General features: G+C 43.9%; 1 protein-coding gene across 3 annotated transcripts; it reads left to right on the top strand.

The window, feature by feature from the left end:
• The first annotated feature begins 1 nt into the window (after position 1).
• Positions 2-23,814, top strand: LOC308570160 (uncharacterized protein). 3 transcript variants are annotated; one of them, XR_014000947.1, is made up of 7 exons: positions 2-421; positions 6,451-6,546; positions 6,976-7,080; positions 8,000-8,095; positions 19,701-19,818; positions 23,241-23,504; positions 23,618-23,814. XR_014000947.1 is itself a non-coding variant. In XM_081164943.1 (6 exons), exons 1-6 carry the CDS (start codon positions 178-180, stop codon positions 23,305-23,307), a joined length of 726 nt encoding a protein of 241 aa, XP_081021069.1. In that variant the 5' UTR covers positions 2-177; the 3' UTR covers positions 23,308-23,814. The 3 variants fall into 3 exon arrangements, 2 of the variants coding, with proteins under 2 accessions (XP_081021069.1, XP_081021070.1); XM_081164943.1 differs by having other exon boundaries at positions 23,241-23,814; XM_081164944.1 differs by lacking the exons at positions 19,701-19,818; positions 23,241-23,504; positions 23,618-23,814 and adding an exon at positions 11,704-12,114.
• The last annotated feature ends 98 nt before the right edge of the window (positions 23,815-23,912 follow it).

Here is a 23,912-nt window from a genome sequence, read left to right as displayed (position 1 = left end):
TATATATATCAAAAAGTGAAAAAGAGAAGCGAGTGAAACTAGAGAGGGTCCGGGAACAGAAGGCGGGGAAGGGGAGAAAGGGGGGAAAGCAGAAGAGGAGGCAAGAGCGGCAGCGCGCACAAGGCGAACGCAGCCCGGACCAGAGAGCGCCGCTGGGTCGCCGCGCCAGGCCGAGCGATGGGGTGGCGCGTGGCGGGAATCCCTCAGGCGGCGGCGCTGTGGCTGCTCTTGGTGGCCTGCGCGGGGGCGCCGCCGTTGGCGCTGGCGCAGCCGTCCAAGGTGTCTCGCGGCGTCGCCGTGCCCTTCGTCTTCGACCCGCGCGCCGTGTGCGCCGCCCCGCCTTGCCAGCACGGAGGCCTGTGCATCCGGAACGGCACCTGCTTCTGCTCCAGGGGCTACGAGGGCGAGCGCTGCCAGTATGGTGGGTATAACGGGTAGAAGAGCGGGTGGTGGCCATAACAAGTGTGGGGAGGGAAGCCCCCTTCCCGTGCAAGGTGTAGGTCATTGCTGGACCTGAGATGTATGTTTTCAGGACCCAACCACGTTCCTGTGACTATCAGTGCTAAATTTTAAATTGCTGTAAGCCGCCCTGGGATCTTGCTGGGAAAGTGCCAGTAATAAATGTAACCCTCGTCACTGTGGCGCAGGTTTGTAGCTAATCTCTCCTGCCTCTCTGCACCAGCCTTTCTTCGGTGGCTGCCCATCCGAAGGGATGGAGGAGCGACCCTCTGGGTGGAGGCAGATCAGAGAGCCCTCTGGGGCGAGGTGGCAAGCTTCTTTACGGTCCCATTGTTTTCTTGGAATTAGTTTTGGGAGTTTTACTTCGAAGTCAAACGGCAGTCCTCTGCCTGCACGTTTACCTGGGAGAAATGCATGGGTGTTGGGTATTCCAGATTATAAATACGCAGGAAAGGGGTTAGTGCACATTCAGAATCGAAGGTTTGCTGCCTGATCCTATCGTTTACTTGGAAGCCCCGTCGTTTTCTGGCTGTCAAGTCAAGAGTCCAGGGAACCTATTCTAACACTACAGTAAGGCTGCAATCCTAAAAGCATCATTGGGCACAACGGGACCTTATTTTGAGTAAACATGAGTAGGATTGAGCACTACACTTCTGTTAATCTCCTAAAGATTCCTGCCACAAAGCTCATGTTTTGTGTCTGCTGTGAAAGTTGACGGCCTGGAGTTTGTTAGCATTGATTTCATTGGTGCCGCTTGTTCCCAAGAAAGTGTCTGTGGGATTGCAGTCATGAGAACAAAGAGCATTTTGGCTTCAGCAAGAGATTCTTCTTACTGAAAGCAAGATCTTGCTTGGCTGACAAGCCCAGCCTCAATTCTTATACTGTACTGAAGTGCTTTTACAGGAATCCTTTTGTGACTGTGGAGGAAGATGTAACCCAAGTATTCATCTGGTGGGAATAATGTGCTTGGCTGTTCCGCTTGCAAGTCACCCTTTTTCCAGCACCAGGGAAAATGTTTGAGCAGGGAATCTAAAAAAGAAGAAGAAATGCTGATCCTACTTTGTGTACTGTTTTTGTCCTCCTGAAAGTCCCAGATCCCAAAGAATAGGGGTGGGGGGAGATATGGGGGTGGAGCACACCAGGGACTTTCTGTAGTCCTTTCCTAAATATTCAGATTTTCTTGTTTAAAAGTACAGTGGTACCTCGGGTTAAGTACTTAATTCGTTCCGGAGGTCCGTACGTAACCTGAAACTGTTCTTAACCTGAAGCACCACTTTAGCTAATGGAGCATCCTGCTGCTGCCGCACCGCCAGAGCACGATTTCTGTTCTCATCCTGAAGCAAAGTTCTTAACCTGAGGTACTATTTCTGGGTTAGCGGAGTCTGTAACCTGAAGCATATGTAACCTGAGGTACCACTGTAGGTCTCTAGCCCTTATAGAAACTTTTAGAGAAACAAGAAAGAACTCAGCGACAGTATGCTCTCCAGTTGATCCCTGCACACCAAAGTTGTTCCTACCTTCTGGTGTTCTGACCAATGAGTGCAAAGGAATGGGGACAATTGACAAGTGCTGGGGCAGCTAGGGAATATTGCATGGATTATGAATGGAGCAACTTTTTGACAAACTTTGTGGACAAACATCCAGGAGCCACCTATCAGTGGTGAGTGGAGCCTGATGGAAAAGTGAATATGACTCTTACCCAGAGCTTTCCAAACTGTGTGCCGTGACACGTTAGTGTGTTGGCTGCAGTGTGTAGGTGTGTCACACATACGCTCCCCATGCTCCTCCTGGGGCTGGAAAGGGTTAGTTTAACCTCTGGTTTGCTAGTAAAACTGAATTACTGTATCATGAAATGATGCAAAATTGAATTACTGTGTCGCAAAATGATGTACGTCCCAAAGGTGTGTCACCAACTTAAAAAGTTTGGAAAGCTCTGCTCTTATCTTTGTACTGTAGGTTGCGTTCTAGCTGTGCAAATTCAGATGTTGCTACAGACACCCGTTGCATCTCTCTCCATCTTCGTTCTGGCAGGCAAAAGGCATTGCCATCGTTCAAGGAAAGACACATTCCAGCCAGGCAAAAGCACTCAAGGACGGTGTGCCCCAGAGAGCTTTGAGGGCCAGTAGAGAGACCTAGAGGACCCAGGCCTGAGGTTCCTCACCCCTGCACTAAGTCCTTATTTCTAACATTGCAAAATGTTTTTAAAAATTGAATTAACATTTTATTAATTCATTTTATGGGCTGCACAGTAACAAAAATTCTCAGGGTGGTTTATGATGGCATATTTGTATGCTCTGGATGTACTATGGTGATTCCCTCCTGCTTTAGGCTTCCTCACCAAAAAACCTTCAAGACCTCAGGATTCGGTCTGAGATATAGGTAAGTTGAGTAATAGCTGGAAGATAGTGAGGACATGGTGCTCTAAGCCTCAAGGCTAGAAGCAAAGAAGATGAAGGGTAGGGTTGCCATATTTCAAACAATGAAAATCCAGACAGAAAAGCTGTTGAGCAAAAAAATACCGTTTTTCAATGAAAAACGACATTGCCAACATGGGCTGCCATACGTCCAGATTTCCCCTGACATTTTTTACCAATTTCCACCCAGACACTGCTGCTGACTCCAGTGTCCCTGATATGTCCGTGAAATCCAGGACATATGGCAACCCTATGAATAGGCCCAGTCTGTCCCTCAAAACTCAACAATCTGTAGAGGCCATTTTGATATTTTGACAAACGTAGCCTAAGGCCAATGCTTGTTCGTTAATTTGTTTTGACATTGACACTCCATCTTTTATGATTTAACTCAAACTCAATGAAATTCAATTTGATTATGAATTAAATTTCAACTTAAAATTATAAATCACAACAAAGTTCAAGCAATCCTAATACTTAAATGAAACATCAGGAAGAATGGCAGCATAAAATCAACAACTGACAGAAAACAACATCAGTGGCTTTAACTATAATATGCCTGCCAGAATACAGTCTTGGGAAGCTGTATAAAAGTAGACACCTTTATTGATACAGACAGTATAATGAAAGGAGATTATACCAATTAATCAGGTATAGTTGTGTCTAGGGCGGAAAGCTACTTATAAGGATTATCACAAGAGGGGGTCGAATATGAAGAATCTTTTATTTGCATAATTGAATTAGGAATAGTTCTTTGGAGAATCAAATGCATATCACTCTCTATTAGTAAAGTGAATAGTTAGCATGTAGCTACTCTGGGTATTAAAGTGGGTGGGTCCCTGAAGATGGGAAGAAACAAAACCCCTCCAAGTATGCAAACAAATCTTGCTTTTAAAAAAAGAAAGCCCAACTTTTACTTTAAAACCCAGGTTACAGAGCTACTACCACGACCCTATATCCATGGATCTCGGAGTGGTTCACAACGTAAAATCACAATATAAAAAACAGAAAATAAATAATAAAATAGGGGGGAAATACATAATGAATATGTATTTATAAATAAATAAATAAATAAATAAGTATATGCCTAATATGTACATGCATTTAATAAATAGTAATACATTTAAAAGACCATAAACTGTTTAATTAGCACAAGGCCTGGGAGAAGAGGAATGTTTTTGTCTGGTGCCTGAAGATTTATAACGAATGTGCTAGGAGAGGCATTCCACAAGTGGGGAGCCACTGCAGAAAAGGCCCCTTCTTGTGTTGCCACCCTCCGGAGCCTCCTTTATGGAGGAGGTACACAAAGAGTGGCCTCAGATGATGATCACAGGGGCCAGGTCAGTTCATATGGGGAGAGGGACTGCAGTATTTTGTTGAACATTTGAACAAGTTTTAAAATACTAATAAATGCTTACTGTGGCCTTTAAAAAATGTTTCAAGGATTTAATAATCGTTTTGAAAACACTACCAAATGGAGAAAAAAGAATGGTAGCATTGGATTACTTATGGGCAATACTTATTGCTATGCGCTGAAATATTTTTTTCTGCTCTTCTTCATTCATGAACAATGATTTAAATAATTCTTGCTCACGTACTTTTTTGAGAAGTGTTTCTTCTTGTGATAAGCTGTTAATGTTTGCCATTCATTATTTTTTTGTTAAAGTGCACATCTTTTTATTATTTTTAAAAAATTGGCATTTCCAACATTTAATTTGTGCGTTCAAAGACCAGAACCGTCATCACACATTATAGACTCCTGCCAGTAAATTCCTGGTGATCACCTGAATCTCAATTTAATCCATAATGCAAGTCCAGAGGAAAACCTGAAAATGTTCTATTGAAAATTGTTTGCAGATAGCAAATACATCGAAATTGGGATTGGCTCATGAATGATTTATTAGCCAAGAACTAGCTAAACTTGTCAGATAATTTGTTTGCACAAAATCATCGAAGCAGCCGTATGCCAAAATGTGCAATTTCCCAGTTATTTATTTGTCCATCATGCAGGCACATCTTGTAGCTGCCACAAAGAATTCCCCTAGAATCCACAAGGAATACTGTCTCCTCAGCAGGTTTTCATTTTAAGCCCATATTTAGCATGGATGAAAGCTTAAGAAAATGCTGTTTGCTGTAGGAAAACTATTCGTGAAGAAGCTGATTAATCACTGGGAAAGGCTGGTGAAAGGGGTGGGGTGCGGTGATGAGAAAAATGGTTGTTTGAGGACATTATCAGTTTTAACTGTAGAAAGATTTGCAGTTGTGTTGTGCAGTTCCACATGGCTTCCAACCATAAATCAAAAACTTAAGAGCTCAAGATGAAGTTAGATGTGGGTTCACAGCTGCTCCCAGAACTGTCCTGAATAACCAGGCAGTCTAAGGACCCATGATATTCCCAATGGATTACTAGCATCAATAAAGCTTTAGAACCAACTACAGTCATACCTTGGAAGTTGAAGCTCCTGCAGCCAATCGGAAGCCACAGAAGTCGCGATGGACGTTCGGGTTCCAAAGAAAGTTTGCAAACAGGAACAATCACTTCCGGGTTTGGAACCCAAAACGTTCGACTTGCAAGTTGTTTGAGATCCAAGGTATGACTGTCGTTCCTTTTAGATAGACTTGTTAATTGCGTATTGCCCAGATCAGTGCAAGGGGTAACAATGAATGAATGAATGAATGAAATCTGCTTTTTGAAACGTACCTTTACATCTTAAATAAGAAGCCATTCATTAAGCAAAATGGGCACTACTCAGAAAGAAGCATGCCAGAAAATAAATGATCAAATTATTAGTGTTACCGAAATGATAAACTCGCTGATTCAGGGAGAATCAATCAAGTGTTCAAGAATAAAGGGAGCGGGGGAGTTAACTTTATGCAGACTGAGCGCTCGCTTCTGTCATAGCTACCAGTACACCCAGCACTAACTTCAAAGGGACTTCAAGAGCTAAACCTGTCCCATCATCCTTTGACCAGTGAGATAGGAGTGATTCATTTATAATATTTCTGTAGCCTTGTTGTACTGTTACATTTGCACCAATGTTCATCTGGATTAGCTCTTAATCAGAGTTGAAAAGCAAAGCATTTCCCATTACTGTAGCTCTTCTCTTTTGCCTCTGGTTTAGCTATTGAGGAATAGCTAATCTATTGAAGAATAGCTATTGAAGAATAGCATGACCCTTTGCTTTGGAAATTGGATTTGGTTCAGGGTCATCCTGTCACAAGTTCTTTTCATATAGCATTTGAGAGCTAATTAATATAATCAGTTGTGGTAGTTGTTATCAGATGACAAGCTTTGCTCCTATCACTGGGTAGCAAACAGTATTTAACATGATAAGAAAGTTCAGTCTTCATTATAGCCATTTCACAAACCAAATTACCAGTAGTAGATTATATTTACCATTACTGAATGTACAGCATGCAATCATATGAATTGCTGCCCAGTTTACTGGGCCCAGGCAAATGTATGAATGAACTGGTAGGCTCCTTAAAGGAGCAGGGTGCTTTTAAGTAGACTGTTCCCAACCCCAAAGCCCAGAAATGTCTCATCTAACTTTCTTTGTCCCTTTCTTTTGGTTCATAGCAACTTGTTATCCGAAATGTAAAAATGGTGGGAAATGTCTCAGGCCTGGAAAATGCAGGTGTCAGCCTGGCTATGGAGGACGATACTGCCATAAAGGTAAGTTGAATTTGGACAGTTTTCAAATTGTAGCAAAGAGTGGGGGAATAGTCTAAAACCATTGCACTTGTAGTCCAAAACTTTTCGAGGGTACTAGGTTGGTCAGGACTGCCATACAGACATGGTATAATGTGTCTGGAACTCTTATATATTGAGATTAATATTTAATTACTATTTGCATTTCTGGATCTGTCGTGCAGTCGCTTTGAGTGTCTCATTTTGAGGCAGAAAGTCAGGACAGCAACGTTTTCCATAAATAACAATAAGCAGGTATAACGTTATCGTAAACAAATGAGCATGAAATTTCCACCTATATGCCTCAACTCCATTCTAGAATTGTTGCTTGGAAGAGGCAACATTTATGCAACAAAACACCCTTGCTATAATGCTGTTCTTGGCTTGCTTTGTGACTGTGCTGTTTCCTTCCAGTAAGCTGCGAGGGAGGTTGTCAAAACGGTGGCGAGTGCATCTCGGTCAACGGGCTGGTAAAGTGTCTTTGTGCTTCAGGCTGGACAGGATCAAGATGCCAAGAAGGTAAAAAATCTTCACTTCGTTAGTTATTGTGTTTCAGTCCCACTCTTCTTTCAACTTGGAGTTTTCCCCATTTTATTGTTGAAACAATCGGTATAACTAGATTAGGCGGAGAGAGAGAGAGAGAGAGAGAGATTTGTTCAGGGTTGCTCAGTAACTTTTATGGCTGAATGGGGATGTGAATTCAGGTCTCCTGTTCCAAGCTGAACTTTTCCCACTACGGTATGCAAGTTATCTAACCCCTGGCAGAGGAGAGGAGAGGAGAGAAGATCTCAACTGGTGCTTGGATGCAGTTCATTAAAATATATCCAGTGTGTTACAGGGGCAAATCGCCTTATATGGTTCTGCACGGAGGGGTTCCTCCTACTCTTTCTCCCCCCAAAATCACTGTCAGAGCTAACACAGTTTACCCTCTGTTCAAGAGGTAACCGTTTCTGAGAATGACAGCTAAAGCCACTGCTCTCAATCTGTCAGTTTCATGCAAAGGTAGAATGTGGTCACTTTTAATGATGCCACTGTTTTGTTCTGGTCTGAGGGAGGAAATACCCCCCCCCTTAAACCAGGGATGCCTAACCTATGGGCTTCTGAATGTTGCAGAACTACAACTCCCATCAGCCTCACCCAGCATGGTGAATGGCCACGGGTGGTGAGAGTTGTAGTTTGGCAACATCTGTAAGACCCCTGCTTTAAACATTCTCTAATGCTCTACAGTGGGGATGGGGAGATCTCATCATCACCCCTTCAGATGTTGGTGGACTACAGTTCCCATCATCCCTGACCACTGGCCATGTTGGCTGGGGCTGATAGACTCCCGCAACATCTGGAGGACCCTAGGTGTCCCCACCCCCTGCCTCCCCAGCTCTACAGTATAATATTGAGAGACCGAGATAGATGACTTTGCTTTATTGTTCTTTCGTTGCAGCGGTTTGTCCTCAGGGATGTCGGAATGGAGCAACTTGCGTCGCTCCTGGAATCTGCAGCTGTGCAACTGGCTGGGTCGGCGGCGCCTGTCATTTAGGTGAGTTACATATCTTTTAGAGGAGCTTTCGAGCCTCTTGAATGAAACGCCTAAAAGCTGACAAGATCATCGTGACACCCGCAAGAGCTACAAGGTCTTTGCAGAGGTTCATGAACTGCACCCAGCTTCCCACCCTCCTCTCCTATCTCGTGCATGTACTATCCCCTCATCTAAATATGAACAGATCGATGCAGATAGGAAATATTGCATGAGTTATTAATTTTGTACTGGGATATAGCTGACCTGAGCAGTTGCTGGCGTGTAGTTGGCAGTTCATTAACTGTACCTGCCTTCGGTCAGTGGCTCTTTCATAGCTGCCCCATGCAAGATTGACTGAAAAGAATGAGACAGCAGCAACGTAAAGATAGATTGCTGGTTTGCATTGTTAGGCAAGTCCTACTGAAATTTATGGAAAGTGAACAGTAGTAGGAATGATGATGATCATTGTAGTAGTAGTAGTAATTAATAATAATAATAATAATAAATTTTGTGCTTCATCTAATGTAGTTTGTTCTATGTGAAACCTGCAATCTAATCTAACTTCAAATTTCATTGGGTAAATAGCCGTTACCACTCAGATGCTGATATTGGTGAAAGTTAGGATAAAATAGACAATACTGATGCTCCAGAAATGAGTTTCACATTACAGCAACCTCTAGGATTTCTTTTTTCAGTTCAGCAGGGCTTTAAAAAGAAGGGAAAGAGTCTTCCTCTTCCCTAAAGGCAGACAAAAATAGTCTGTCCATAGCTGCTGCAGGCTTGAAGTGGAAAGCATGCAATCCTCTTAATGCAGTGGTTTGCAAATGGTGGGTCAAAGCCCTTAAGGCAATGATAGATGTCAAGTGGGCGGGTCACTAAACTGAGTAGCGAGTGCCAAGCTTGAAGCAATGCAAGTGGATAAGAGAGTATCTTAAAAGCAGCTTCTGGGATCCTTCAGCTAAAGGATATAAGTGACTGTCAAGTATGTCTGTGCCGGGAGCTGCATTTGTCTGGGTCAGTGGCTGCAATCTAGTAGTGCATTCTGAATTAAGGCAATGTTGGATGGATTGGGTACAGAAGCTTCCAGGCAGGACCTTTCTTTAGGCAGAAAGTCAGCTGAATTGAATTGTGCTGCCATCTGTCTTTCCTTGAGACTAACGTGACAGCTACTCTTACAGCAAATGACTGAGACTAACTACAGTGGTACCTCGGGTTACATGTGCTTCAGGTTACATACGCTTCAGGTTACACACTCCGCTAACCCAGAAATAGTGCTTCAGGTTAAGAACTTTGCTTCAGGATAAGAACAGAAATCGGGCTCTGGCAGCGCAGCAGCAGCAGAACAGTTTCAGGTTAAGAACGGACCTCCAGAACGAATTAAGTACTTAACCTGAGGTACCACTGTATATAGGAGTGACTGTGAGGACCATAAACCTCTTGTGTTTACTGTACCTCTAATTCTCAAATACACCATTAAGTTCAGTTGGGGTGTCATTTTCTTTCAGTACCATGCACGCTTTCAGAACTACCAGTGGCAACTTCTTTCTTTTCTTGCTTCTAAGATGGGGGAGGGCTGCTTTCGAGAGATGGCCCTTGAACTGAGTTCCCTGTGAAGGAGTGATTAGCTACTTCCCTTTTGAGTCTCTGGATTAATCTTATGGGTTAATCCTCTTGAAATGAATAATCATTGCAATAGCAGTATGTTGAAGTAACAGGTATAGAAATATAGAACAGCACAGAAACATGCAAAACAGTAGGTACTGCTAGAATGGCTCTGCAAAGGAGCATTCTATTCTGGTTGCTTTTATTAGGAACCCACACAAATCACCATCATTGGCTAAATAACTTGTAATTTGCTTCTCTCACCTGCAACAGTGCAGACCTGGAAACTGCTTTAACGTTCGAGAACACCCATGAGGGTTACCGTATTTTTCGCTCTATAACACGCACCCGACCATAACACGCACGTAGTTTTTAGAGGAGGAAAATCCGTAGGCATGCCACCCGTAGGCATTCCCTCCATAACACGCACAGACATTTACTTACTTTCTAGGAGGAAAAAAGTGAGTCTTATGGTGCAAAAAATACGGTATTTATTTTTCTATTCGTTTTATGAGTCACTTCTCAACAAGTTGTCTCCAAATCATCTTGCAAAATTGAAAAAGTTTGAAACAATAATGAGTGATAAAACCGTAATCAACAGTAATGTAAACAACAGGCAGAAGTGAAAATTAATAAGGGAGCAGTCAATAAAAATGCAGATCCAATAGAAGGCAGAAAATAATTTAGCTTTGGTAAAAAGAAAAAAGTCGACACAGTGTGTAAATGATGATAATGTGTAGATTTACAGACCTGTCTAGGGAGTTCAGTCACCACTGAAAAGGCCCTCTTTTTTATTGCCAAGGTGCCAGTTACTCACAGTGTCCTCCTGGAAGGGAAAGACACTTGAGCATCAATCAGTTAGCACAACAGATGTCATGCGTCAGGGAATCCGACCCCCCACGGTAGACTGCCAGGAATAGATAGACAAGGAAGGCTCTTACCAATGTCTTATATTCAATATTCACAGAGAGAGGCTTAGAAATACAGCCTCTTGGAGTGATGGCATTGCTCCGAGTAATCTTCACCCCCCCTTCTCTACTCAATCATCAACAGCACCACCCAGCTTATGGTGGCTGCTTAGGGCCATTTGTCTCTGAGCCCTTTGCTCTCCTACTTTCACTGCTCGCTGGGTTCTGGGAGAAGGGGGGGGGTCTGGAATGATTTCTAGCGATACGTGTTAGCCAGCTGCTCCAGCTCTGCACCCCCTTCCTCTTCTCCCATTATTTCCCAACTTTTCCCCTCATCTGCCTCTGAGCTGTGACCTCCCTCAAACCCCTATTGTAAATCTAAACTGTCTTCCTCTTCTCTGGAAGGTTCATAGAATAGAATCATAGAATCATAGAATCATAGAATCATAGAATCATAGAATTGGAAGAGACCACAAGGGCCATCGAGTCCAACCCCCTGCCAAGCAGGAAACCCCATCAGAGCACTCCTGACATATGGTTGTCAAGCCTCTGCTTAAAGACCTCCAAAGAAGGAGACTCCACCACACTCCTTGGCAGCAAATTCCACTGTCGAACAGCTCTTACTGTCAGGAGAGTCTTCCTAATGTTTAGGTGGAATCTTCTTTCTTGTAGTTTGGATCCATTGCTCCAGGTTTAGGCTGGTCCAGCCCCTGACAACAGATTGCCCTGCTCAGGCCTAAACTTTGTACTTGCATGGAATTGTCATAGTCCTGCCAAGCCATGTTTTCCTTTCAAACCAGTTTGTAAACTCATGGGCAAGCAAGCAAGCAAGGTGGGTGGGATTTAAACAAGCCATAGGTTTTGAAATCACAAGACATTTCCCCATTTGAATTATTTTTAAATCATGACAATCGTTCCTCCAAGTATAAGATTTAACAAAATTCCAATACTATAAGGATGAATGGCAGGCACAAATACTGTAGTTCTGCTGTATTTTACTGATATTTTCTTCTTAGGAATAATTGTGATAATTCAATAAAATACTATGCATCAAATGTGGTTAATGAGATGAAATCTGTGCTGTGTAACTGATATGAGTTTTGGACTCCCCCCCCCCAGCATTGTGTAGGTTGCCATGTCACCATGGAGGCAAATGCATCGCTCCAGATGTGTGCAGATGTCGTTCACCATACTCTGGTATACAGTGTACAAAGAAAATGAAGCAATGAGACAGCCTACTCTGAAGACGAGCTGCTTTTATTTTAATGAATAAACATTGAGAGAAAGGAGAAATTTTGCATTATGCTAGACCGTCCATACATAGGATTTTAAAGTCTTGATTATATATTAAATGAAAGCTCTCCTATACTGAAGGGCGTTCTTTTTTTAAGTATGCCAATATCAAAGCAGTTGAAGGTGTACCAAAATATATGAGTGGGGGGAATTTGGAAGCACGTGGATACCTTATGTTTCATTTTAGCGCATGTAACATTGAATATTTTTTAATGAATAAAGCATTCCCCCCTGCCACAAAAACCCCTGCTCTTGCTGTTTCATTCACTTCCACAAATAGAATTTGTCTTCCCATGTAATGAATATAATCTTGGGTTTTTAAAACTCTTTGATCTTGCATGAGAAATCCCTGGGCAGAAGCAAAGCATCAAATGTGGGTCTTGCTGGGTCATACGGTTTTATAGACATTGCTTTCCTCTAATAGTGAACTCAATGAGTACCAGGATAGCCACAGTGGGGACACATGAGAAAAAAGAGGGACATATCAGAATGGTTTTTGGGGGGTGGACTCCAAGGTTTGCAGAAGTACAATTTTTAAAATCTTAAGGGAATTGCACACAAAGTGTGTGTGTACACACACACACACACACACACACACACACACACACACACGTCCAGTGAATGTAACAGGCACTTTGGTTTTATAGCTTCCTGGCCCAGCGTGAAAAACCTCTGGGGCAGAAGCAGAGTTCTCTGTGTGGATTTTGCAAGCATGTACTCAGGGCTTGGGTGCCTATAGCCAGCAGTTGAGTCTGCACATGTGGTTCTTGAGGAAGCCTGTGCACACACTCTATGGCACTTATGCGGCCCCCGGCACTAAAGTGTGGTCAATTCACCTGCTCTATTAGCTTGTGGTGCAGATAGGAATAACACATGGGCACCCTCCGTCTGGAGCCAACCACACACAGCTATTTCTCTGCATAGCTAGTCACACACAACGTTTTCTTCTATGCAACTATTGCTGGGTTGGGGACAAGAGCTCCAAAGAAAAGTAGCTGCTGTAAATATATTTCCTATTTAGTGCTTTCCTCTGTATATTAAAAAAAAACCCCTAGCAGTCACAAGAGAGAAAGCTTTTCTCCCCTCCCCCCCACAATCCCTTTTAGTTGTAAAGTTGAGGCAGTAATTGGAATGTGCATGTGTTCAGAAATCTTATTCTGAAGTTGCCACGGTGCTAGACAAACATTAATTTCATGGTTCTTTAATTAAAAGCATGGTTGCTTTGCCAACGGCAGGCAAATGTTGGCCTCTTGCAAGGTCAGTGAATTTCTGTAGTTTTGGATTTTAAAAAATTGCTTGAAAACAGCTCCATCTGCTGGCTGTTAAGGGTTTTTTTTCTTCCTCCTGCCCAACTTTGTCCATTCCGCTCTGAACCTTCAATGTAATTTTACTATTCAGCATCAGTTCTCTTAAGTCTGGTCTGACACAGCAGCACATAGAATCCATGTCTTAAAGGATCAAATCACAAAGGCTGTGTTAACACAGAGCCTACGTCATAGCATTTACATTTGAAATGGACAGAGTCTGTGCCAAAACTAAATTTAGTTAGTTGCTGTAGTAGCCCCTTACACTGTGTGTGTGTGTGTGTGTGTGTGTGTGTGTGTGTGTGTGTGTGTGTTTTACTACGGTCAGTGGGGTGGATTTTTTTTTCTCATTAGGCTGCATTTAAGATTTTGTCTGGGTAGATGACTCACTGCTAGAAACTGCTGGTTGCAGTCTAAATGTGTTTGTGTGTGTTGTAGAGTGAGGTATAATTATATTGATTTAAAGTGGTAGATAAGAACAAAGCCTAATTACATGAATTGGCTTTAGCTGCAAATAGTTGTTTGTGCTCCTTGCTACAAGAGATAGCCTCTTCTGCCTCATTTGCCATAAAAGCTACAAAGCTGTTGGTAAAATAAATAAATAATAATAATAATAATAATAATAATAATAATAATAATAATGGCACAAGGTTACACCATTGCTGCTGGTCCAAAAGACCTGAAATCAGCATCTCTTGTGGCAACAAGAGTCAGTATTGCTAGGCACCTGCCAAAACTCATATAGACATCTTAGAAGGAGAGTGGCTTCTTCTTAGCAAACAACAGGCCTCTTGCGTTGCTCACAACTGAGCTGTTGAAACAGTATTTAAGCGCAACATAAGGAGTTTATTTATTTTGAGAAAAATCCTTACTTTTCCAACTTTTAGATTATGGCTCCAGATGAGCACTGTAACCTCTGGTGAGCTGGTTTAGAGTAAAGGGTATGAAAAATATAAAGATAAGACTCTTGCCAAGTGGCACCCAGTGAAAGAAAATGTGCAAGCAACAGCATGATGAAGCCTACAGGTTTTATGTTAGTGCTACCAGTCACTCCTGGTCACTCACAGCATTCATGTTCAGATTTGAGGGGAGGGGCAATGGGGAAGCACAAGGTGCCCTCTCCCCCATTTCACACACAGAAGCCAACTAGACTGGGCAGATGGCTCTTACTTCAGCACCGGCAAGAGGACAGCGCCCTCCTCTTGGCAGTTGGCTGGATTAGGATGCACAAGCTGGGCTGTGTAGATACACCTGCTGCTCTGTCCTCCAGCTTCTGGAAGCACTCTGCCTAAGGGTAGGACCAACTTGGGGTCTACTGAGCGCATCTGGCCCAACCTCCCCCGAATAATCTCTCATCAACCCCTTTTGCAGCACAGGGGGAAATGGTTGCACGATGCAGAGAAAAAAAGAAGTGTTTCTTCTGGAATGCGAGTCCATCCAATGAAACGGTGCTGGAAATTTCACGACACATAAAAGAAAGTGAAGAATTCGCACAATGCATAGTTAAATCGTAGAATTTGCCCCTGCATGAGGTGGCGGGAGCCATCAATTTGAATGGCTTAAAAAGAAGACCAGACGAATTAGCGGAGAACAAAGCTATCCATAGCTACTAGGCACGTTGACTATGGTCTCCCTCCGCTGTTGGTAGTACAGGTAACGACTGGCACAGCCAAATGGTGCGATATTGCGCATGTGCACAGAGCACCGAACCCAGAAGTTATGGAAAGGAGCAGGGTGGGCTTACATGTGCTCCACTGATGCACATGAGGGTTCAGAACGTAACCCTCACACAAAACAAGAAATGTCTGTATGTCTCTAACTACCAGTTGCTGGGAATCACAAGTGTGGAGAGTGCACCAGCAGGCATTTGTCTGGTTGGCCGTTGTGAGAACAGGATGATAAGACTATATGGCCTGATCTAGGAGAGATCTGCTAATGTTCTTATTATGAACATTGATCTGATTGAGCAGGGCTCGTATGTCTTCTTCTTTGGTGATCAGTTGTAGCTGAGTAAGATTGTCTTCCATAAACACGGTTTTAACAATGAGTTCGTAAGTGACTGTGGAGCCAATTCTGGATCCACACGTCCCTCCACAGTGGGGTTCAGGGAAAAAGTGAGGCAGACTATGTTTAAGGCACCTTCTCTAGCCCCTCCCCCTTTTCGGGGTGAGCAGAGTGGATTCTAAAAAGGGCTGCTCAGTCATGGATACAGCTGCTGAGCTGCTCAACTGCCTTGTTCCTTGAGTCAGAACAACTGAATCTGTATCCACCGTCCATGTGCCAGTTCATGACTAGGGGCTTCCAGATTTCACAATCCTGCCCCCGTTACCATTTGCCAATTGCCTTGGGGCTTTTGGAGTTTGAGTTTGGGATGGGTTTTTGGAAGATGCCTGTGCGTGAATTTGTTTTATGTGTGTAGATCAGTGCACGCTGACCAACGCACAGTCTTCACAGTAAGGCTCTGTTCCAATGGCATGAGTAGTCACTACGACCAGTAGATTCTTATCTGCTGCAGCCTTCACCCGCCTTCACAGCTGTTGTAACATACCGCTTGTTATCATCCTCCTGTTCTGCCGTTGAGGACTTCTTAGATCATTCTTTGTCTAGCTCCTTCCCTTTGACCTTACCACTTTGGGTGACTGCTGGGAGTACGAGATTCCTGATGACTTTGCTCACAAGGGTCATAGGAACGTGCAAGCCCATTCATCATAACAAGGTGATGATCCATTGCAGGAGGGCTCGTATGTACAGTGGTGTGGATCAGTACTGCTAAGGTAATGTGGTGCCAGGTCCAAATATAACACTCGTGCTTTGAATCATTACACCTAATCCTTACACCTTTTGAGTTGCAATCTGAAGGCAGAGGCTTATGTGACTCAATTTTAATAGACGAGGAGAAATTCAAAATTACTCTACACTTTGGTAGCTTAACTTGGAATTGAAGTGGGGCTGGAATCATGTCTTTTGTTTCAGACATCCCTTAGGCTTGCTCATTTGTCATGTCTTTATATTCTGATGATAGCAACATAGCCTCCAGCCTTCTGCAGTGGCGCTCACAGAGTTGCTGTAGTGAGATTTCCAGGCTAAAGTCACCTCTGTAGGAAGACTATGTCAAGTTACTACAATGAAATGATAAAAGAAAGTTACAGATGCAAGTCATGCAAACCAATTGTGTCTAGAAATGTGTCTGAAAAATCAGATATATTTTTATGAAGTAATGCTTTAAACCATTTGTCAAGGGAGGAGGACATTTCCAGCATTGTAACATGTCAGATAACAAACACCCTTGATCTTAAACTTTTAAAATTGTAATGTACATGGTTTACAATGTTGTAAATGCATTAAAGGGTTGTTGTTTTTTAATGTGCTGTAAATCCCTGTTCTTTTAGGTGGTCAGATGGAGGTCTTCACCTCTGGCATATTACTTCCTCTGAGTGAAGATGGGGTCAGGCTCTGACTTCATCAGAATCTTGTGCTCAGTGTGAAGCAGATGATTGGTGCCAACCGCAAATCCCACTTGTGTTACTTCTGACTCAACTCAGAGGTAGTCAACCCCAGCAAGACCAGCAGTTACCACCCAATTTAAAAGGTGCTGAATATAAGTGTCCCTTTCCATTATTATTATTATTATTATTATTATTATTATTATTATTATTATTATTATACCACCCTATATCTGGAGGTTCACAGAATAAAATCAGAATATAAAACCACAAGCTACATAATCAAAATAAAAACAACAACCCAATAACCCCTTCCAAAAAACCTGACATTTTAAAAGGGCCTAGGATGTCAATCAATCAACCAAAGGCCAAGTTAAAAAGGTGTATAATGAAGGTGCCTAAAGGTGTATAATGAAGGTGCAAGGTAACTTCCCTGGGGAGAACATTCCACAGACGGGGAGCCACTGCAGAGAAGGCCTGTTCTCATGTTGCCACCCTCCAGACTTCTTGAGGAGGAGGCAAATGAAGAAGGGCCTCAGAAGATGATCTTAGGGTCCAGGTAGGTTCATATGGAAGAAGAAGAAGAAGAAGAAGGGGAGTTTGGATTTGATATCCCACTTTATCACTACCCGAAGAAGTCTCAAAGCGGCTAACATTCTCCTTTCCCTTCCTCCCCCACAACAAACACTCTGTGAGGTGAGTGAGGCTGAGAGACTTCAGAGAAGTGTGACTAGCCCAAGGTCACCCAGCAGCTGCCTGTGGAGGAGCGGGGAAGCGAACCCGGTTCACCAGATTACGAGTCTACCGCTCTTAACCACTACACCGCACTGGCTCTCATGAAAGAGAGGGTCCTGGGGGTATTGTGGTCCTGAGTCGTTTAAGGCTTTATAGGTTAAAACCAGCACTTTGAATTGGGCCTGGAAACTAATTAGTAGCCAGCGCAGTTGGACCAGGATCAGTGTAATATGCTCAAACCGGTGAGCAACCTGACCACTGAATGCTGCAATAGCTGAAGCTTCCAAACAATCTTCATAGGCAGCCCTATGTATAATGCATTGCAGTAATCTAACCTTGAGGTTACCAGAGCATAGACAACAGTATTTAGGCTATCCCTGTCCAGATAGGGGCAAAGCTGATGGAAGGCACTCTGGGCCCAAGCTATGAACCTCTTTCAGAGGAAGTGTAACCCCATCGAGCAGGCAATCTCCCACTCATCTGGTCTAGGGAACCACCCACTAACAGTGCCTCAGTCTTATCTGGATTGAGTTTCAGTTTGTTGGCTCTCATCCAGTCCATTATCAAGGTAAGACACTTGGTCCAGTGCTTCCACTGCCTCACCTGCAGATGTAAAGGAGAAACAGAGCTGAGTGTCGTCAGCATACTGCTGACAACGTACTCCGAACCTCCAGATAACCCCACCCAGTGGTTTCATGTAGATATTAAACAACGTGGGGGATAGGATTGAGCCCTGCGGAACCCCACATTGAAGCACTCCCCAAGCAACACGCTCTGGGAATGACCATCCAAGTAGGACTGGAACCACTGTAAAGTGGTGCCACCACCCCTAGTTCAGACAGTCACTTCAGAAGGATACCATGGTTGAGGGTATTGAAAGCTGCTGAGAGGTCGAGAAATAACAGGGATATGTTTCCCTTGTCTCTCTCTCTTGACAGAGGTCATCACACAGGGCGACCAAAGCAGTTTCTGTGCCAAAACTGAGCCTAAACCCCGACTGAAATTGATCCAGAAAATCAGTTTCTTCCAAAAGTGCCTGGATCTCGTCTGCGACCACTCACTCCAAAACCTTGCTCAGGAAAGGGAGATTAGCAACTGGCCAGTAGTTAGTTAGATTTCCCAAATCCAGGGAAGATTTCTTAAGGAATGGCTTTACAGCTGCCTCCTTCAAACAGGCAGGGACCACCCCCTCTCGTAAAGAGGCATTGACCGTCTCCCTGGTCCAGCCAGCTGTTCCCTCCCTGCTGCTTTTTATCAGCCAAGAGGGGCAAGGGTCTAGAGTGCAAGCCCTGACCGATCCAAGCACCTTGTCCACATCCTCAAGCCTTACAACTGAGCCTTTCCTTGGAACAATCAGGAGTGCAGTCCCAATTAGTCCTTTACAGCCACACATTTATCTGTTCCATGTGACAGATGTAGGTCAGGTGGTTCTGGCTTGGGCAAAACAGCTTCCCTAGCCACCCTTGCCTAGGCCTAATTTCTGGCTCAAAGTCTTATTGTGCACTCTAAATGCTGCCTTCAAGATGCACACAAGACAAAGATGGTTTTAATAATAATAATAAATCTCCAAGATGACCAGTAGTCAGTCTTTTTTCTCCAGGATGGTGCCTCTTCCTGGTTGGAAGAAAGGTTGAATGGTGCCTTCACCAGGGAAAGGAGAACCCAGGGTGCAGAGTCTTTATGAAGCTGTGTTAAATTCCAGCTTCTGTAATGAATAAAGTGCCCTTACTCCTCCGTCCCTCATGATAGCAGATTAGAAACTTGTGAAGTTGCCATTGGTCTACCTAGCTCAGTACTGTCATGACAATGACTGGCAGTGGCTCTCCATGATTTCAGAAAGGACAGTCTCAGATTTATACCTGGAGATATTAGAACCTTATGTTCCACCACTGAGCTACATCCCATCATGTCAAGTCTGGAGGTTTGACGTGACCCATCTTCTGTGCAGACACATAGAGCACAACAGCACTGCAATGTCAATTTCACACCTTCTCCCCACTCTGTCCTAGAAATAGCTCCAGAAGCCTTTTCAAAAGATAAATGCCAAGGTTGGACCAGCATTATCTCCAGCTGGACCAGCCTGGAATCACAAAAGCTACAAAAAAGTCAATAAAATCTCTGGCAGGACTGCAGAAATTGCAAAGTCAATCCCAGGCACAAAGTTCAGGAACAAGAGGAAAGGTTCAGCCTGCAGTCTCTAATTGAGAGTCTCAATGCCCTGAAGGCTAGAGTCACTGCTTCAGTTAAGGAGCTGCCCAGGAACTGGCTGAAGGGAATTGCTGGGAGGGAACAGAGAGTCTGGCTAATTGGATATGATGAAGGTATGCTCTTTGATTTAAAGCTTCAGGGGAAAGCAGCAGCAGCATCCCTTTTGAAGAAAGAAGATACCAAACAGTCCTTACATCATCAGTCATGTCCTTCCCCACCATTTCATCAACAGACAAACTGCATTCTTCAAGGTAACAGCCATTGCTCCCATCAGAGAGGAACATTTCACTGGATGTTAAAGCCATCACAAATATTATGGAACAAACCAGAGTTGGAAATAAATTACATCTAGCCAACAGTGTGACGCGGCAGCTAAAAAAGCCAATGCAATTCTGGGCTGCATCAATAGGAGTATAGCATCTAGATCAAGGGAAGTAATAGTGCCACTGTATTCTGCTCTGGTCAGACCTCACCTGGAGTACTGTGTCCAGTTCTGGGCACCACAGTTCAAGAAGGACACTGACAAACTGGAATGTGTCCAGAGGAGGGCAACCAAAATGGTCAAAGGCCTGGAAACGATGCCTTATGAGGAACGGCTAAGGGAGCTGGGCATGTTTAGCCTGGAGAAGAGGAGGTTAAGGGGTGATATGATAGCCATGTTCAAATATATAAAAGGATGTCATATAGAGGAGGGAGAAAGGTTGTTTTCTGCTGCTCCAGAGAAGCGGACACGGAGCAATGGATCCAAACTGCAAGAAAGAAGATTCCACCTAAACATTAGGAAGAACTTCCTGACAGTAAGAGCTGTTCGACAGTGGAATTTGCTGCCAAGGAGTGTGGTGGAGTCTCCTTCTTTGGAGGTCTTTAAGCAGAGGCTTGACAACCATATGTCAGGAGTGCTCTGGTGGTGTTTCCTGCTTGGCAGGGGGTTGGACTCGATGGCCCTTGTGGTCTATTCCAACTCTATGATTCTATGATTCTCTCTGGCTTTAAAGTGAAATTATGTGTTTCCACAATCCCTGGCACAGGTGCTTCTCCTATGCAACCCAAGGCAATTCCCATCACTTGTTTGCCCATGGGACTCCAGCGAGCCCATGTTTGAGTTTCATAATCTCTTAATACCATAACAAATCTTACATAGGGCAGAAAGGAGATGCTGAGCATGACATGTCCCCCCCAAAAAATATTCATCATGAGCTCGACTTAGATTGCTGAATCAGAACTATAGTCTAGCATTCTGTCTCATCCTATGTGAGGCCAACCAGATACCTATGAGAAGCTCACAAGGAAAGCAGATCGTGAGCTCAATTTGGATAGCTCCGTTGTTTAGAGCGTGATGCTGACAATGCCAAGGTTGCAGGTTTGATCCTCATAAAGGACAGCTGCCTATACCTGCATTGCAGGGAGATGCAGTAGATGATCCTCAGAGTCCCTTCCAACTCTGTGATTCTATGAAGAACATACAGTAGTCTACTCTCCCGCTCATGTTTTCCAGCAGCTGACACATATTGGAGGTCATACCTAGCCAATGTTACTAGTAGCCATTGATAGCCCTACCCTCCATATGTGGCAGGTGATGTTTCTGTGGTTTTAAGGACATATGGAGAACCTACTGGATCAGGCCAATGGCCCAACTAGTCTAGCATCATCACAGTGGCCAACGAGACTCCTATGGGTAGCTTACAAGCTGGACCCAAGCAAGAGAGCACTCTCCTCTCCTGCTGTTTCCAGCACCTGGGAAGCAGTTTTGTTGCGTTGTTCGCTTTTCTTGCTTGCAATTTTAATATGTTTCATGAAGCCTGGTGGAAACATAAAATTGTAATGAGTGTGTGTGTGTTGGGGTGAGAGCTCTGTGCAGGCTTGGCAACTGTTGCCAAGGAGATCAGAATGCTAGGAGAGTGATAGTCGGAGGGCATTTTAAGTAAGTGTGCAGCTGTTGGGAGGGGGTTAACGAAATAATGATAACTGAGGGGAAAGAAATAGCTGTTTGGAGTTTGTGGAGGACATCTTTGGTGGCGACTGAACAGACGACTCCACAGCATCAAAACAAGACTTGAAAGCGGCGTGGGGGAGACTGCAGTGCCAGCTCATCTCTCTATAAAATAATTATGCTGGGAAAAGGTATCCCTTTCACCACTTATAATAAACACTGATTTACCAAAGTGTTTGTGTAGGCTTTCAAACTCCCTTCCCAGATGGCAAACTGAGTGTGTGGCTGGTCACGAGTCTTCTGGTGTCACCAACAGGATCTGGGAATGAGGAATTGGAAACAGAGACAAACAGGGAAGCTGGAGAGGAGCAAGGCCCTGTTCAGTCTAGGCATCTCCAGGAAGGGCTGAGATGGACTTCTGTCTGAAACACTGTGATGGCAAACTGGTGCGACTCACGGTGCCAACCCAGGGTAATTCCTCACTTGTGCCCTCTTTGTTATCTAATCACTCTCATGCCCATCCTAGATTTTAGTGAAATCCCACTTCCAAATTCAGGTTTATGTCTGCTGCTACAGCTGGATGCCATTTGTATTCCCAAGGTGTTCAGCTTTTGGGGACACAAGCTGAAGGCTGCTCCAAGCTGTTTTTCTTATGCTTCAACCTCACAAATCGAGCTGCAGGAGCCCTGATTCTTCCGGAAGACTTTAGCTCATGGACAGCTATGATGCTGAAACATCTGCAGGGCATTGTATCAGCTACCGCCGCTTGATTTAAGTTCTCTTCCTTGCCTCTTGTTCTGTCCCATAACCTCTGCACTGTGTTTGATATTTTCTCCAGGTTTAGTCAGGCTTCCTTAGCCGAAAGGCACCAGTCAGTGTCTTTCTAAATGCTAGATCTCCATTTTAAACTATATTAGGGGAACTCAAAAACGAACCCAAATACAACTTAAAAGGGAACAAACTTTAAGAGGGTGGGAAGCCAGCGCCTCCTCTCAAGGACTGTGGTGGATGAAGGAATCCCATGACTTGAAAGAGTTGGTGGTAGTCTCCAGTTGAGTATAAAAATCCAGACCCTGGTTTCTCTCAACAACCCAAAAGTAATACAGATGAATACCTTAGCCCAGTGCTCTTCAACCTTGGGTCCCCAGGTGTTCTTGGACTCCAATACCCATAATCCCCAGTCAGCTTAGTCAATGGCCAGGGAGGATGGGAGTTGTAGTCCACCAACATCTGGGGACCCAAGGTTGAAGAACACTGCCTTAGCCCATTCGTGACAATGTACTTCAGTGAAAATCCAGTTGTTCGTTTCTCTTTGTTCACTCTGACAGGACAGATCATTCTCATATTTCAACTCCCTCACTTCTTTCTAACTTTCACACTCCCCCAATCTTGCTCACATTTCCCCCTCCTTTAGTTGGAACATGTGGTGTGTGGCACATGAACTTTGCCTGCTTTTTATCTGTCCTTCCACAAATAAGGTAGGTCTCTAGGACTTCTCCACAAAGCGATTCTCCACCACTAGCCCCTTCTATTCCCACAACGTGGAATGGATAAACATGCAACCTTTAACCATTTTAGTCTCCTACATCAGCACTTCAAACCTCAAAGCCTTTTTTATTTCTTGTTTGGCCAATTATTTGTGGGTAAGTATTCTAATTATAACAGCAGTGTGATTATTTCCAATTCTCTGAAGATCTCCATAGCGGTGCTAATTCTCCTAAACTGGCATTTCTGTGACTACAGGTTCTTCTTGGGCATATGCCAACCTGGTGACACCAACAACAAGCAGCAGGTCCTGCCAGGGCCCTGAAACAGCTTCCCAAGGATGCCAGCTGCTTCTCATTGAGCAATGGAGTAATAAGAATTAGAAACAACATGCTATTCACTGGATCTGTGTACATGCGACATGTAGCCAAAAGTTCTCTTGCGTAGATGAATTCCTATAGAAAACCAAACTGTGATAAACCACTGGCTAAGACAGAAATGGTTAACATAACAGGACCACAGGTATGTTTGAAGCAGTAACCCTGAGAAGTAGCTGGAGCCATCCAGCATCCCCCAGCTTACTCAGATGCCGGTGTGAGGTTACAGTGGTTCACGATGTCCTATCTTACTCACAGGTCCACAGCATGGTGAGCATCTTCACTGGGTCGAGCTGGTCCTTTTGTATGTGGGCGTGTTTGATCTTTAATTTTCAACCTCAGCAAAAGTTCATCGCATACAAATATGGAATTCTCCTGGCTGTATGGTGCAAATTTATGGTGCCGGCATGTTACATATGAGGGGATGTATAAAGCGTTCCAGAGTTTCAAATTCATATTGTCTCCAAATGCTCTTTTTTCAATCAGTTGCAGTAAACAGATGGCTTAATGCCACACAATTGAATCCTACACCATACATATTGGCAGCGTCGTA

Source organism: Podarcis bocagei (assembly GCF_964188305.1).
Source record: "Podarcis bocagei genome assembly, chromosome: 12".
In the NCBI taxonomy this organism is placed as follows: Eukaryota; Metazoa; Chordata; class Lepidosauria; order Squamata; family Lacertidae; genus Podarcis; species Podarcis bocagei.
Note: the sequence above shows the minus strand (reverse complement) of the source record. Positions and strands in the feature narration are given on the sequence as shown.